Source organism: Podarcis melisellensis, assembly GCF_964234715.1.
Source record: "Podarcis melisellensis genome assembly, chromosome: 4".
NCBI lineage: Eukaryota > Metazoa > Chordata > Lepidosauria > Squamata > Lacertidae > Podarcis > Podarcis melisellensis.
Genome location: NC_138531.1, coordinates 33,331,138 through 33,346,133, shown reverse-complemented (window position 1 = coordinate 33,346,133; position 14,996 = coordinate 33,331,138). Strand labels below are relative to the sequence as shown.

The 14,996-nt window shown below is 41.7% G+C and overlaps 1 protein-coding gene across 1 annotated transcript in view; it reads left to right on the top strand.

Annotated features, from left to right (window-relative positions):
- The window catches only part of HERC2 (HECT and RLD domain containing E3 ubiquitin protein ligase 2), a 111,148-nt gene that overhangs the window by 42,246 nt on the left and 53,906 nt on the right, over nucleotides 1-14,996 (top strand). Inside the window, exons 26-34 of the mRNA XM_081907751.1 lie at nucleotides 669-883; nucleotides 2,861-2,993; nucleotides 3,093-3,220; nucleotides 3,321-3,516; nucleotides 4,263-4,399; nucleotides 5,495-5,668; nucleotides 5,761-5,897; nucleotides 6,851-7,002; nucleotides 7,659-7,850. Coding sequence (XP_081763877.1) covers nucleotides 669-883; nucleotides 2,861-2,993; nucleotides 3,093-3,220; nucleotides 3,321-3,516; nucleotides 4,263-4,399; nucleotides 5,495-5,668; nucleotides 5,761-5,897; nucleotides 6,851-7,002; nucleotides 7,659-7,850 — 1,464 coding nt within the window. The remainder of the gene's footprint in view (nucleotides 1-668; nucleotides 884-2,860; nucleotides 2,994-3,092; nucleotides 3,221-3,320; nucleotides 3,517-4,262; nucleotides 4,400-5,494; nucleotides 5,669-5,760; nucleotides 5,898-6,850; nucleotides 7,003-7,658; nucleotides 7,851-14,996) is intronic.

Below are 14,996 nucleotides of genomic sequence, written 5' to 3'. Positions count from 1 at the left end.
TGTTTCTGAAGAAATCCTCTAAAACATATATGCATCAAATACTGCATATAACTTCAGGGTAGACCACTGAATCCTCTTTTTTTAAGCAGAAGAATTACACTTTCACCTGCGTAACAAAGCTGCAAAAGCAACATGCTTTCTTATGTCCTCCTATTCCTTTCAAACAATTCCCTTTAATTATTTTATATATATATATATATATATATATATATATATATATGCAGGTTTTGGTGTCCTCGGGTGTCTTCCCGTGTAAAAGTTGGGGTGTCTAGGCGACGTTTATAGGAACTCAAACACTGAGATCCTGCTCTGTTCCAGTAACAAGAAGCCGAAAGCACCAGCCTGAAGATGACGAGTGAGACCTCGTCGAAACGTCGCCTAGACACCCCAACTTTTACACGGGAAGACACCCGAGGACACCAAAACCTGCATTCCTGTACCCGTGAAAATCTACGAAAGCATATATATATATATATATATATATATATATATATATATATATATATTAATTAAAGGGAATTGTTTGAAAGGAATAGGAGGACATAAGAAAGCATGTGAAAATCTACGAAAGCAAATATATATATATATATATATATATATATATATATATATATATATTAAAAAAAGCTCATAACACACTATTTAATGTATTTCTGTTCTTCTTGTAGAATGGTTGAAGTCTTCTATTTTCTCTGGAGGCTTGCAAACCAGTCAAATACATTACAGTTACAACGAGGAGAAGGATGAAGACCACTGCAGCTCTCCTGGCAATACCACCCCTAACAAATCAAAGCTGTATTCCCATCGACTGACCTTGAGTGACCACTCACAGCCATTTCTGCAAGCGATTGCAGACAACAACATCCAGGACCACACAGTGAAGGTAACAGTGCACTGTGTGAAGGACATAGGCTGATGCTTCCTACCCTTCCCAGTGGCCATAGCCCTCTAAGTAGACAAAGCTGGATGGATTATCTCACTCTCGGTAGTGAAATGGTCAGTGGGAATCTTGGCAGCTGGGAACCTCGAGTCTCTTAGTTTATAGGAATACCAGGGATTATTATGCAGTTGACCTCTGTACTCCTGTCCAGGGCCCCAAGGCAAGAGCTCATTGGGCCAGGATCTGCACTTTATCAACCGGCAGTGGACTTTGTATTTGGGAACATTTGACTCTCACTATTTTTTATTAACCAGAGATGGGGAGCCAGAAGCCCTCCGGTTGTTATTTAGCTGCCATTATCACTGACAGTTGGCTTTCCTGGCTGGGGTTTATGGGAGTCCAACAATCTCAGGGCGAGGGCATGAATTTCCACACCTGCTAATACAGATTTTTGTTACCTCTCTCTGCACTGTGAGCTGAGTAGTTCCTGGCCTCCTTGTCAATAAATCATAACAGGGCAAAGTGTTACCTTGCTAATAGGAATAGGAACACCTGAATAATTCAAATAGTGTATGTGTAGCAAATCATATAAAAGGCCTAATGCCTCTGGTTGGGTTTTTCTTCTTCCTGTTTCTCCTCAGGGCATTTTTCAGTTCTCTTTTTGGCTGGCGGCTGCTTTTAGTTTTGCTGATTGTTGCCTTGATCCATACTACTCATTGAGGGTGTTGGAGTTACTGTAGCAGCTCTAATTCATCTCTCCTCCCTCCCACCCCCAAACCCTTTCTCTTCTGAGTATGCCAGGAAAATAGCATCTGCCTTCTTAAAAAAACCCAGCAACACCAAACCAACCACCTCTGCAAAATTCTGCCGAATAACAAAAATAAAACCATGTGTGAAATATGCAGTACGCTGTTCATCTAGCTGCCACTTTTTCCTTATGTTCAGTGTCTTTGTGTATTATGTGAAGGAATGCAGTATCTTTTTATCCTAATTGGTTACCAGTGTGGCTTGCTTTGGGTGAGGAAAAATGGATTGTGGATTTCCCACAGATGGAGAAATGCATCTAAGAATGCTTCTTAAGTAACGCCTCGAAGAAATATGATCTCTTGGGATTATGCCATGAGTAGGCAAACTAAGGCCCGGGAGCCGGATCCGGCCCAATCGCTGCCTAAATCCGGCATGCAGATGGTCCAGGAATCAGTGTGTTTTTACATGAGTAGAATGTGCCCTTTTATGTAAAATGCATCTCTGGGTTGTTTGTGGGGCATAGGAATTCATTCATACATTCCCCCCCAAAAAAATATAGTCCGTCCCCCCACAAGGTCTGAGGGACAGTGGACCAGCCCCCTGCTGAAAAAGTTTGCTGACCCCTGGATTATGCCATAGAAGGCAAAGGAAACTAGCATCATGTGGCCTACGAGAGATGGGTTATAATTAGTAACTTTTGGAGAAGCTTTGCCTGTTAAGACTTGTAGCTTTGTGGAGTCTTCATTTGAAATGACCTTATTTGAAAGGATGGCATACAGAAAATGTAAGGAGAGGAGCTGAGATTTTTTGCATCAGGGCCAGACCTGACTTTGGCCATCCATGTTCTAGTGACCTCCAGTATTTTCTCTCTCTGCATATGTGTCTACCTGTGGAGGATAATATAGATATCTATATAGATCTAGATCTATATATCTATCTCTCTATATCTATACTGTCTCTCTCTCTCTCTCTGTATATATATATATATCCCACAGTAAATCTTCAGAATGCCACAACTCTTTGCTCAGGTTTTTCTTGTGCAGCGTACACACAGCATTATAGCACTATCAGCGTCTCTTAGTAGCTCATAGGGACAGAGTTTGAAATGATTATCAGACAGAACCAGCTTGCAAATATTTGTTAATTTATTATTATTGTTATAAAAAGTAACGTCTGCTGCAGTGCATGGATACTGCAGTGATATTTCGACTAAGCGTGTTCATTTTTCTGCAGGACTTCTTATGTCAAGTGGAGAGGTATTGCAAACAGTGCCACTTGACAACACCAATTACGTTCCCTCCAGAGCACCCAGTGGAGGAAGTAGGACGTCTGTTGCTATGTTGCCTTCTAAAGCATGAGGATTTAGGTATCTACATTTGACACACAACTGTTCTAAAATTCCTACTGTATTATTTTGAATTTTTTCTCTCCAATGAGATCTTCTCTCTTGTTCCTCCTCTTAAAGGTCATATAGCACTCTCGCTTGTTCATCCTTCTATGCTAGGAGTTGACCAAGTTAAACATCGTGTACTTCCAAAATCTGTGGCAGATGTGTGTCGTGTTGTCTACCAAGCAAAATGCTCGCTGATCAAGGTAAGCATCAGACCTAGGAATCATTGGTACCCTTTCTTGAGACATTAGGTGTTACTGTTACCTTACTAACAGAGGGATCTGTTTGCATTGTCGTTTTAAGACTCACCAGGAACAAGGAAGATCTTACAAAGAGGTTTGTGCCCCTGTTATCGAGCGTTTGAGGTTCCTCTTCAATGAATTGCGTCCGGCGGTGTGTAATGACCTCTCCATTATGTCCAAGCTTAAAAGTCTAAGTTCTTTGCCCCGATGGAGAAGGGTAGTTCAGAAGATAATTAGAGAGCGAAGAAAAAAGAGAGGTAAATGTTTTGAAATACAATTTCTTGTTGAAGGGCAAGAGACTATTATGCATTTTGTCAGTTTGCTTGTGAGGTAGAATACAACAGATGTTTGCTTCATTCTCAAGCAAGACTTTTGCATCCCATTAAAAAAAATTCCATAAATATATATCTTGCTAGATCTCACTTAGTACTATGTGGGCTCTATCTAATTGCAAAAGACATAGTGTAATTAGGAATTGGAGGGGAACAGTTCAGGGAGAGGGGAAAAGAAGGGAGTGTCTACTTGCAGTTGTGTGTCAATCTGAATTCTTTACATTTTTGTAAAGCAGTGTTTTCTATGGAAGCTCCCATTTTTCTTGGTAATTAAAAAAAATAGTTTTGCTCATGCTTTTGGAAGTGGAAAAAGGTGACACAAATTTGATGTACAGTGGCACCTTGGTTCTGGAACAGCTTAGTTGTCGAACAAATTGGTATTCTGGTTTGTGAACGTTTTTTGGAAGCCAAACGTCTGATGCGGCTTCTGCTTGAGTGCAGGAAGCTCCTGCAGCCAATTGGAAAGCGCCTTGGTTTTTGAACAGTTTCGGGAGTCAAACGGACTCCGGGAATGGATTAAGTTCGAGAACCAAGGTTCCACTGTATTAAAGTAACATTTTAACTGTATTTTGAAACTGTATGTAACCCACCCTGGGGCCCAAGGGTGAAGGGGGCACACTATAAATATAAAGAGATAAATATAGTATGTTTGCTTTATGTCTTATTGCTAGTCCCTAAAAAATCCGAGCCGTCTGATGTAGAAGAGTCCAAAATTGGGAATGAGGAGAGTGATTTGGAAGAGCCCTGTGTCATACCTCACAGCCCTGTGACAGCTGATAAAAGGCCCTTGTCAGCCAAATCGCCCAAGGTATGCAGAGTATCAGGTACTAAATATGAGCTGCACAGTAGCTAACGACCATTCAGAATATGTGAACGTGGCAGCTGAGTGTCAGGCGGTATGTTTATCAGAGTGGTAGTCATGTTAGTTTGTCGCTGCAAAAACAAGCACATTAGTCTGTTGCTGCAAAAGCAGTTGCGCAAAGAGAAATGAATTACATTATTAACAGTGGTCGTTCACAAAACAGTAGATAACACAATATGTATGTATCTTTGTGGCATATGTGCTATACTAATACCCAGTGAGGGACGCAGGTGGCGCTGTGGGTTAAAGCCTCAGTGCCTAGGACTTGCCGATCGAAAGGTCGGCGGTTCGAATCCCTGCGGCGGGGTGCGCTCCCACTGCTCGGTCCCAGCGCCTGCCAACCTAGCAGTTCGAAAGCGCCTCCGGGTGCAAGTAGATAAATAGGGACCGCTTACCAGCGGGAAGGTAAACGGCGTTTCCGTGTGCGGCTCTGGCTCGCCAGAGCAGCGATGTCACGCTGGCCACGTGACCCGGAAGTGTCTCCGGACAGCGCTGGCCCCTGGCCTCTTAAGTGAGATGGGCGCACAACCCCAGAGTCTGTCAAGACTGGCCCGTACGGGCAGGGGTACCTTTACCTTTAATACCCAGTGATTTCGCAGGCACTCTCTGTAGAGGAAAGTTGTGCATTTGGATATCCTTACTGAACCTTACTTTGTATATACATGATAAGCAAGTGTGTAAGACCTTCCTCACAGTCACACAGAGAGGATCTCTAGTTGGGTGTTTAAGTGAACTGGCTCCAAGCCTTGGATGAACTTCCTTTGTGTCAAAAATGTAAATTTTAAATGTCAGCATTGGCCTTTCTTTGTAGCTAAAGGGTAATTCCTTCTACCTGTTGAATTCTACCTTTTTAAGTTAAAAAGTGTCGCACATGAATAAATGCAGTGTACTTAATTGGTCACATTTGTAAAACCTTTCTTGGTCGTAGAACTTAGTGCTCTAAATTTTTCAATATTAACGTGCCACTGTGGGGCGAGCACTATTTTCAGAATGATTTCTTAGGTTATTAATTCGAGTGTAAATGTGCATTTTTTTTTCTAGGATAAATGGCAGCCGCTGATCAACACAGTTACGGGTGTTCACAAATACAAATGGCTGAAACAGAACGTCCAGGGCTTATATCCCCAGTCTGCTCTTCTCAATACCATAGTTGAATTTGCTTTAAAAGAAGAGCCCATTGATGTTGAAAAAATGCGGAAGTGCTTACTAAAACAGGTAAGGCATGGCTCGCTTCATATGGTGGGGCCTTGCTGCGTAAAGATCTTACATAGATAAAATATTTACCTCCTTTCTCTCTTGTTTTGCAGCTGGAAAGAGCTGAGGTTCGTTTAGAGGGCATTGATACAATCCTAAAGCTGGCAACCAAGAGTTTCCTGTTGCCTTCTGCACAATACGCTATGTTCTGTGGATGGCAAAGACTTATTCCGGAAGGAACCAACATAGGGTAATTTTTGTTCTCCCTTGCATCTCACACTTTTGCTTCTTCATACCTAATCTGGCTCTTTGTTGTGCTGTTTAGGTGAAACATAGGGGTTTCACAGGGGGACCTTGGGAGCTTTGATGGTGAACAAAAGCTCCAGTATGGCACAGGTGGAGCACTAGGTGATGATGTCCATGGTCCTGGTGTAGCATTTATGTGTCATAGGAACACCTTGTTTCTTATAGTAGTAGTGGTGAGAAACCTCCATCTATTGGCTCAAACGATAGCCACTTTCCCATCACTTTGACATCATATAACGTCAGGTGCAGGACAGGTAAAGCCGCAGCACCAAATTCCAAAGTAAGAGTCTGCCCTCCCACTTCTTCCTTTGCAGTCACGGGTTTAAATTTGAATCGCCAGATGTCATATGACATTAGGTGATGGTCAGGTGGGGGCAGCTGCATGCAGAGTGGTCCAGATCTGGGTTCAGCCCCCTGTCCAGATCCTACCCTTCTCCTTGAGCTAATGCAAATGTGTACAGTGGTACCTCAGGTTAAGTACTTAATTCGTTTCGGAGGGCCGTTCTTAACCTGAAACTGTTCTTAACCTGAAGCACCACTTTAGCTAATGGGGCCTCCTGCTGCTGCTGGAGCACGATTTCTGTTCTTGTCCTGAAGCAAAGTTCTTAACCTGAAGCACTATTTCTGGGTGAGCGGAGTCTGTAACCTGAAGCGTATGTAACCTGAAGCGTATGTAACCTGAGGTACCACTGTACTGGGAAAGTGTTGCAAAGGCACAGAAGATGGGGTTCTGAGAGGGTTTGAACAGCAGGTGGGCAGCTTTTTCTGGCTTGCGTGTGGCCCCCAACGCTGTTGTCACACTTTGCAGCAGTATCCGCTTGTGATGCAAAATAGGTGTTAAGGTAGGTTACCATTCTGAAAACACTGGAAATCATGGCTTGCTTGTCATCCACATAGGGAACCCTTAACGGACTGCTTAAAGGATGTGGATCTGATTCCGCCCTTCAATCGTATGCTCCTGGAAGTTACTTTTGGGAAGTTGTACTCATGGGCTATTCAGAACGTTCGGAACATCTTGCTTGATGCTAACAACAGGTTCAAAGAACTAGGTGAGTATTACCAATACTCTTCTGTAATTTAAAATAAAAAATAAAAACTCCACTTCGTTTACTTTTCTTTTGTGTCTGTTAGTTGGGTTGTAGTAGCAAGTTGTTGAATTTCCACAAAGTTTCAATTTTTTTTTGCACATCTTGCAGCCACCAAATCATGCCTGTGTATTTGATGCTCCTTTCTCCCCCTAACCACCTATCCAAAGCTGGCTGTGAGACATGGCATATTCAGGGATGTCGTTAGGGTTGTTCTTAACGCTCTTCCATGTTGCTTCTGGGGAGTTTAATTTCTTTGGAGGAAGATGGAAGGAAGTGAGCCCTCTCTCCTGAGGTGCACATTCTGGGTGGTACCTGTAGCTTTGGCTCCTAATCTCGTTCCTCCTTTGAAGATTTGGCTATCAAGCAAATCTTGCTAGTGACCATACAGCCAGTGAAATGTAGTTTTGTATTTGCAAACCTTACTTAGATGAAGTGCTGTCAGGTGAATCTGTTCTTTCCTTGGAGAGCCTGCTGGGAACGTCGGAAAACAGAGGCAACTTAACTAGTAAACCAGTTCCAGAAGCAAGCTAACAGTCATCTCAAGGTCATTTACTTGAGCCGATAGGCAGCCATTGCCTTGCGTGTGTCTGTTAAAATATATCCTATTTCTCTGCTAGGAATCCAACCTGTTCCCCTGCAAACCATTACCAATGAGAACCCTGCGGGACCAAGCCTTGGGACTATTCCACAAGCACGTTTCTTATTGGTCATGCTTAATATGCTAACCCTACAGCATGGCGCAAACACCATGAACCTTCTTCTCAATTCCGGCATGTTGGCACTGACGCAAACCACCTTGCGACTGATAGGTACGTTTGCTCCTTGGGAAAGACCCATCTTACCTGTCAATTCACTGTTGGGAATAGAATGTTTGGTCTGCTTTAGAATATCTCCTACCAGAGGTGGTCTTGTAGTAAGGTTAAAGATTACTGGGAAATGATATACAATGAATTGAAAAGGATGTTCAAAATACCTTTTGTAAAAAAAAAAAAACCCAGAAGCTTTTCTTTTGGGAATTATAGGGACAGAACTACGCAAATTGTATAGAAACTTATGTATGCTACTACAGCAGCAAGAATGCTACTTGCCCAAAGGTGGAAAGAAGCAGAAGTCCCAGTAAAGAAAGAATGGATACAAAAACTTATGGAAATGGCGAAACTTATCAGAATAAGAAATCGAGATAACAAACTTGTTATAAAAGAATGTGGAAATGGTTTATAGAATATTTAAAGATAAATTGCAAAGAGATGAAAACATTAGCAGGATTATTGTAATAACCTGCAGTTTCATAAGAGTATATATTTGAAGTAGATCATTAAACGAGCAAATTAAATGAATTTGGATATGCAGAATGAATGAATGAATGAATAAATTTATTACGGTCATAGACCAGAAAAAACATAAAAAAAAAAACAACAATAGTTTACAAAGGGAATAATGGTGTCAATTAAAAATTGTAAAATTATACATAAAAGCAATACACATATGCACACACACACACACACACACATATATACACATATATGCACTACAGTATATGTATAGACTTAAAAAATGGGGGGGCTTGTCCAGGGGTCAAGTCTTTTACTTTTTTACAGCTAATGCCCTCCGCTTGATCGCAGCCGCAGAAAATTTGGCCACTTTCAGTGTTACTTCTGGGTTTTTATCTCCTAGTAGGATTTTCAGCCACTGAGATTCAGATCGACCTGGAAATTTCTGAACGATAGGGGAGATAAACAGTGACCTAATATCCCCGTAAAGGTCGCAGTGTAACAACACATGTGAAGCCGTTTCCACCTCTTTCAGACCACATGGGCAAACTCGTTCAGCATAGGGTGTGCCCTCGTATCTGCCCTTTAGTAAGGCAGATGGCAGTACATCAAATCTGGTAAGGGTAAACGCCCGCCTGTATTTTGCGATTTGTAGATCCAGCAAATATGGTGTTAGATTAAACCCTTTTCCATAATCTTGGATAGCTGGATATTTATCTACCTTGCTCATATGGTCCTGAAGCTCTACATCTCCTATTCGCTGGCTCACCATCCTTTTAGCCTTTTCAAAACCTGAGGCTATAAGTTCTTGTGGGGAAAGCCCCAGGCCCTTCAATTTTTCATAAAGCGACAAACTCCATTTAGACTGGAACGGGTCTAGTAGAGTCAATGGAGCCACTCCCACTGGGAAAAATATGAGTTTTAGCCAGAAGTGAATCTTCAGGATCCATATCCTGGCATTAATAGGGAGTTGACCTACCTCCAGCCTGATGGCTGTGTTGGAGACACAGGCAGGTAACCCTAGTAGGGAGCGGTAAAATTTAGTTTGTACAGATTCCAGGGACTTGAGTTTTTGACAATTAAATATCTGGGTGCCATACATCAATTGTGGAAGTATTTTTGCAACAAAGACCTGGGAGGCAGCAGGAACATATTGACCTCCTTTTCTGTAAAAGAATCTTATGATAGCTCTGGAAGATCTTTGTGCATTTACAATGGAATTCTTAATCTGATGGCACCAAGATCCCTTCTCATCAAAAATTATTCCAAGATATCTAAAAGATGTTACTTGCTCAATAGGTTGGTTATTAATTTTCCATTTATGTCGGAGTTTTCTCTTGGAGAACACCATAATTTTTGATTTAGTGTAATTTATTATTAGGTGTTCAGCTTCGCAATACTCTGTAAGAGCTCGTAAAAGTTTTCTTAGACCCACACAAGAGAAGGAAATAAGTGCCGCATCATCTGCGTACAAAAGGACTGGGATTGGTATATTATTTAGGTTTGGGGGATGAGTGCTTGCTTCCTCCATCTTTCCGACTAAGGAGTTTATATAGAAGTTAAATAGAATAGGGGCAAGAACACAGCCTTGCTTGACACCATGGAAACTTTGGATTTCCTTTGATAAGTTCCCATAACGGTCGCATCTAACACGGATCCGAGTATTTTCATGTAGTCTACGGATAAGAAGCAAAAGACGTCTATCGATGTTTGTGGCATTTAATTTTTCCCAAAGTCTGTGCCGGGGTATCAAATCGAAAGCTGATTTGAAATCTATAAAGGCTACATAGAGGGAGCCTCCTTTCTTTGAGGTGTATTTCTCCACTAGATGTTGCAATACCAGTCCTTGGTCTAGAGTTGATCTATGTGCCCTGAAACCAGCCTGGGCTTCCTTTAGGATGTGCTCCTGTTCCAGCCAGTCCGCAAACTTTTCACGTAAGTGAGTTGCATAAAGTTTGCTAATGATGCTTAAGAGACTGATTGGTCTGTAATTGGCTGGATCAAGTTTACAGCCTTTCTTGAATATGGGGACGATGATTGCCAATCCCCAGTCCTCTGGTATTATTGCTGTTTGATCTATGCTGGTGAATAGGGTGGCAAGGACTGGGGCCCACCAGTCAATATTGGCTTTGAGAAGCTCAGGAGAGATATTATCTGCTCCCGGGGCTTTTCTGTGTTTGAGTGCCTGAATAAGCCTCCTGATCTCCGCAACCGACACCGGAGGCCACTCATCACCTGCCGCACACTGTATTAGTGGCTGTGTCAAAGGCAGAGCTGAATATGAAGATTGGAAAAATGCCTCCCAAGTCCCTGCAGGTATAGTATACTCCACTTCTGAGGAGGTAGATCGCACTCCATTTGCTACCAGTCTCCAGAAGGTGGCCGAATCTCTCTCTCTGGATGCATCTATTAGGCATTTCCATTCTCTTTTCTGTGCCAGGAGTTTTTTGTTTTTGATCAAGATTTTATAATTTCGTTTATCTTCAAACCAGACCGTGGGGAGTTGGGGTAAATTGGCAGATCTATAATTCTTGTATTTTTTCAGTAAGTTTAGCTTCATGTCCTGACATTCTTGATCAAACCAGGGTTTGGAGTTTTTATATACTGAGGATTGCCTACTTGACCTGTTCCTTTTTTCCTTCAGGGAATCTTGAAGGAGTGAAATTAACTCCTGAAATAAATTTATCTTTAATTCGTGGCTTGAGGAAGTTATAAGGTTTTCTCTCTTAGTGAGGAATTCCTTTGAGCATAGCCTACTTGAAATTTCCTTATGCAGTTCATCTGTCCATCTGATACGAGAATATCTGAGCTCCAAAGCTGTAGGGCTCGAATGTTCGATTTTCTCAGCGCAGGATAAATCCTTTCCCGCAGCTACGAGTGCACTTAATGGCAGATGGTCACTGTCTAAGCGCTCCTCCACTTTGCATTCCAGAACTTTGTTTTGAAGATCATACGACACGATTATATAATCAATTGTGGAGGCGCCATTGTTAGATATAAATGTGAATTCTCCGACCTTCTCCCCCTCTGTACGGCCATTTAGTATAACCAAGTCCAACTTGTTGACCAAGTGTAATAGGCATAAGCCGGCATAATTGCAGCCTTTATCCTTTGAGATTCTAGCTGGTATTGAGTGGGCTTCCTCTATAATGGGGGCTGTTTCATGGAAATGGGCATACAAAGCCTCATCAGATTGTCCAGTTCTGGCATTTAGGTCGCCTGCCACCACTACAGAGGCATCAGGAAATTGATTTGATAGTTTGTCAAGATACTGTTCTAACTGAGCCCAAGTATTTCTTATCAGTCTTTTCTCTCTTTGTGGGGGTAGGTATACGTTAATCAGCAGCAAGCTGTGGGTCCTCCACTGTACTTGCACAGCTGTGGCCAGATGGTCTAGTGGGTCTAGTTTTTTAAATATGGCCCTTAGCCTTGTTGAGATTAAAGTAACTAACCCACCTTTAACTCGCCCCCCTCTAGTACTTAAAAGACCTGGGAGGGAGAACGCAGAAAAGCCATTTAACTCCACTTCACTTGTGCTCCAGGTCTCCTGGAGAAACACAATGTCATGTCTCTGGATATATTTAGCAAAGGATTGGTCAGAAACCCTCTTTTGCCAACCTGCAATATTCCAAGTTAGCAAGGCAAGGTTGCACGTTGTCTTGCCAAAAGTTGATCTTAGTCAATTTGCCTTTGAAAGATTTTTAGGGCCTATCTTTTTATCTATTGGTTGAATTTCGTTCATTTTGGCAATGTCCATAGATGTATTATCGCCCAGGTACTCAATGGAATCGATTGAAGGGTGCAGCGTGCTAACATTAGTGATCAGTACTCCTTTTTTTGGCGAATCTACCTTGAGGTGTTCTATTTGACTGATACCAAGTTCATCCTCATCCAGGTATCTCATGCTGGTCCAAGAGCGCGTTGTGGTTGTCATAGGGATGGTTTCCTTCTTAGATGGTAGATTGTTGCTGTCCCTTACGCACTGTGTTAGATCTGTTGCTGTCAGGTTTATCTCTGCAGCTGCAGAGGTATTATAAAGGTAGTCTTTCATGGTTGCCATAGGGATGGTTTCCTTCTTAGATGGTAGTTTATCCCTTGCGCACTGTGTTAGATCTGTTGTTAACAGGTTTATCTCTGCAGTTGCAGAGGTATTATAAGAGTGATCTTTCATGGGGTCTGTCTTGGCTTTTTCAGAGAGGTTCTCTTTCTTTAATTGGTCCGTTGCCGGTTCTTTCTCTCTTACTTTTTCCTGAGCATTCATCTCTGTTAGCTTATTTCTAAGGGTCTCCAATCTTCTCAAGATCTCAGATTGGGCAAGGAAAGGCAACAATCCAAACTGATTTATTAATGCCTTTTCTTCTGGATAGAAGTTATCCGTCCCCTCATTAGGCAGTCTCATCTCCTGTCTTAGTTTCAAGGACCCTTGCTCAGTATGTTCCAGTTTGTCTTTTGAGTGTCCTCTCTCCTCCTTTGGTTTACAAGTAAATCTTATCTCAGCTGTCGTAAAATCATCAGGAAACAAATTCAAACATGTGCTGTTTTCAAAATATCTTGTTACCGTTATCCTTTTCTTTAACAGCAAATGTCTTGATCTATATATATATTTAGCCAAGTTTTGATCTTTGAAGGAGGCAATCACTCGCAGAGAGTATCCATTGTAGAATATGAAATCTACTGAGGTAATGTCATTTAATTTTATTTTTCCTGGCAGCATATCATCTAAAGTATTCACAAAATGCACCGAGCGTTCTTCCTGTGTAAGGAAGCCCTTTGGCTTCGGGTAGTTTAGAAAAGCTAGCTTCCTATCTGCCAGTATCAGTTTCCATCCTTTATCCTGGGACAGATCTTGCCCTGCTACTGGCTCATCTTGAGATCTGCCATAATCAATGGTATGGGATGAGTCTTCTTTAATATTTATGGATCCTTGAGGTTTCAGCATAGAGCACCCGGGTAGTGATTCCGTTTCCTCACTTGTTTTGTTAGGCAGCAATGGTGTTTCTTTCAAAGACTTCAGCTGGATCTTTTTTTCTGGATCCACACTGTTGTTCTCTCTGCTGCCATGTATAGCAGGTTTGTTAGAGTTTGTTTTTGATTTTGTTGGGATCAGCTTATATAGTCTTTTCCAACATACTTTACATGCACGTCGGTTTATAACAGATTTCCTTGCAGTTTTTATGTTCTTACTTTTCTTTTTAGTTTCAGCTTTCTTCTTATGGGATCTCTTACTGATGCCTCGCTTCTTTTGATTTACTTCGATAGGAAATTCGGTTTTGGGGACAGAGACATACAACCCTATGTCCTTTCCTTGGTGTAAATGATTTTCCGCTGATGATCCTTGTGTGCACTTGCTGGTTGCTGGTTGCTTTGTATATTCTGGCTCTTGAGGGGTGGTTGGTGGATCAACACCATGAAATTCTGAGCCTTTAGCTTGGAGGGGATAATTTTCCACTAGTGTCAGGAGCAGCCCATTTGTTATTGTTAAATATTTTTTCATAGCTGCCAAATCCAGATTTATAGAGAGCAGCCAGTCCTGAGGATAGCAGTCATTGTTTTCCGTCTGGGAGCCCATAGATGAAGTCTGGGATTTCTGGGAGTTTCGGGTTTCTTCCTGTAACTCTGAAGATAATATCTCAGCCAAGACTATTTCATGGGCCAGGCTCATTGTATTTCTATTTTGGTTGTTATTCTCCGAGTCCTGTATTCCTCTAGAGAAGGTTGAGTGATCTCGAGCAGCAGAGGGAAACGGAAGGGCCTCATCCTGCTTCAACTCAACCATCTCAGCCATCTTTTGCTCATTTCCATTTCCATTCTCGTTGTCCCTTGTATGTGAAAAGTATTGCGTGATTTTACTCTGTTTCTCATAACACTCCTGGAACAATGGGCTTGTCACTATCCCCAGGTCCCTACGTTTCTTTCTAGTAAGTACCATTTGTAAATCTTTGTTACCAATCAGGGGTTATTCTTCCTATTTCAAAAACTATGTCTCTTAGGAAGTCGGAAACTCCACCCAGCTGTAGACTAAGGTCCAAATTGAGGCAAGATTTGGAATAGCTGTTTGTAGTTTGATAGCTTATAGTTCAGAGCATAACACGGAGTTGGCAATAAATCAGCTGTCACCCATTTTCCTTATTGTCGGTCAGACTTGAGGAGAGTGGCAGCGTGGGGAGTAAACCCTCCGGACATTAAGATAACAAGGTAACAAGAAGGGCTTTTTTTAAAAAAGCAACAAGCTAAAAGAACTATTAAAACTATTTAAAAACTCTGGAGGAGTTAAAATATATTATAAAAGGGGTTTCAAAGGTTGGCTCGGTGTCGAGCCTATTTAAAAAGCAAATTTAAGAACTTGCCTCAGATAACCTTCAGAACTCTGCAGCTAGTTCGGCGGCCATCTTTTCTCCCCCGATATGCAGAAGATATTTAAAAGTAAATTTAAGGAACTGCAGAAAGGGGGGGGGGAAGGAAGTCAAACTTTGAAATGTTAAATTGATTGCAAAACTAGGGAAATGTATAAATAAAAACTTTTAAAAAATAATTTTTAAAAAAGGATATTTCCTACCACTGAACTATGCCTCTTCGGCTTTGCACATTGAACAAAAGTATTACATTCTTGTGGAGACTGCTTTGGAAAGCTGGAATAAGTTACTACTTTTGATATTAGTTATCTCTTAACGGCTGCAAGATCTC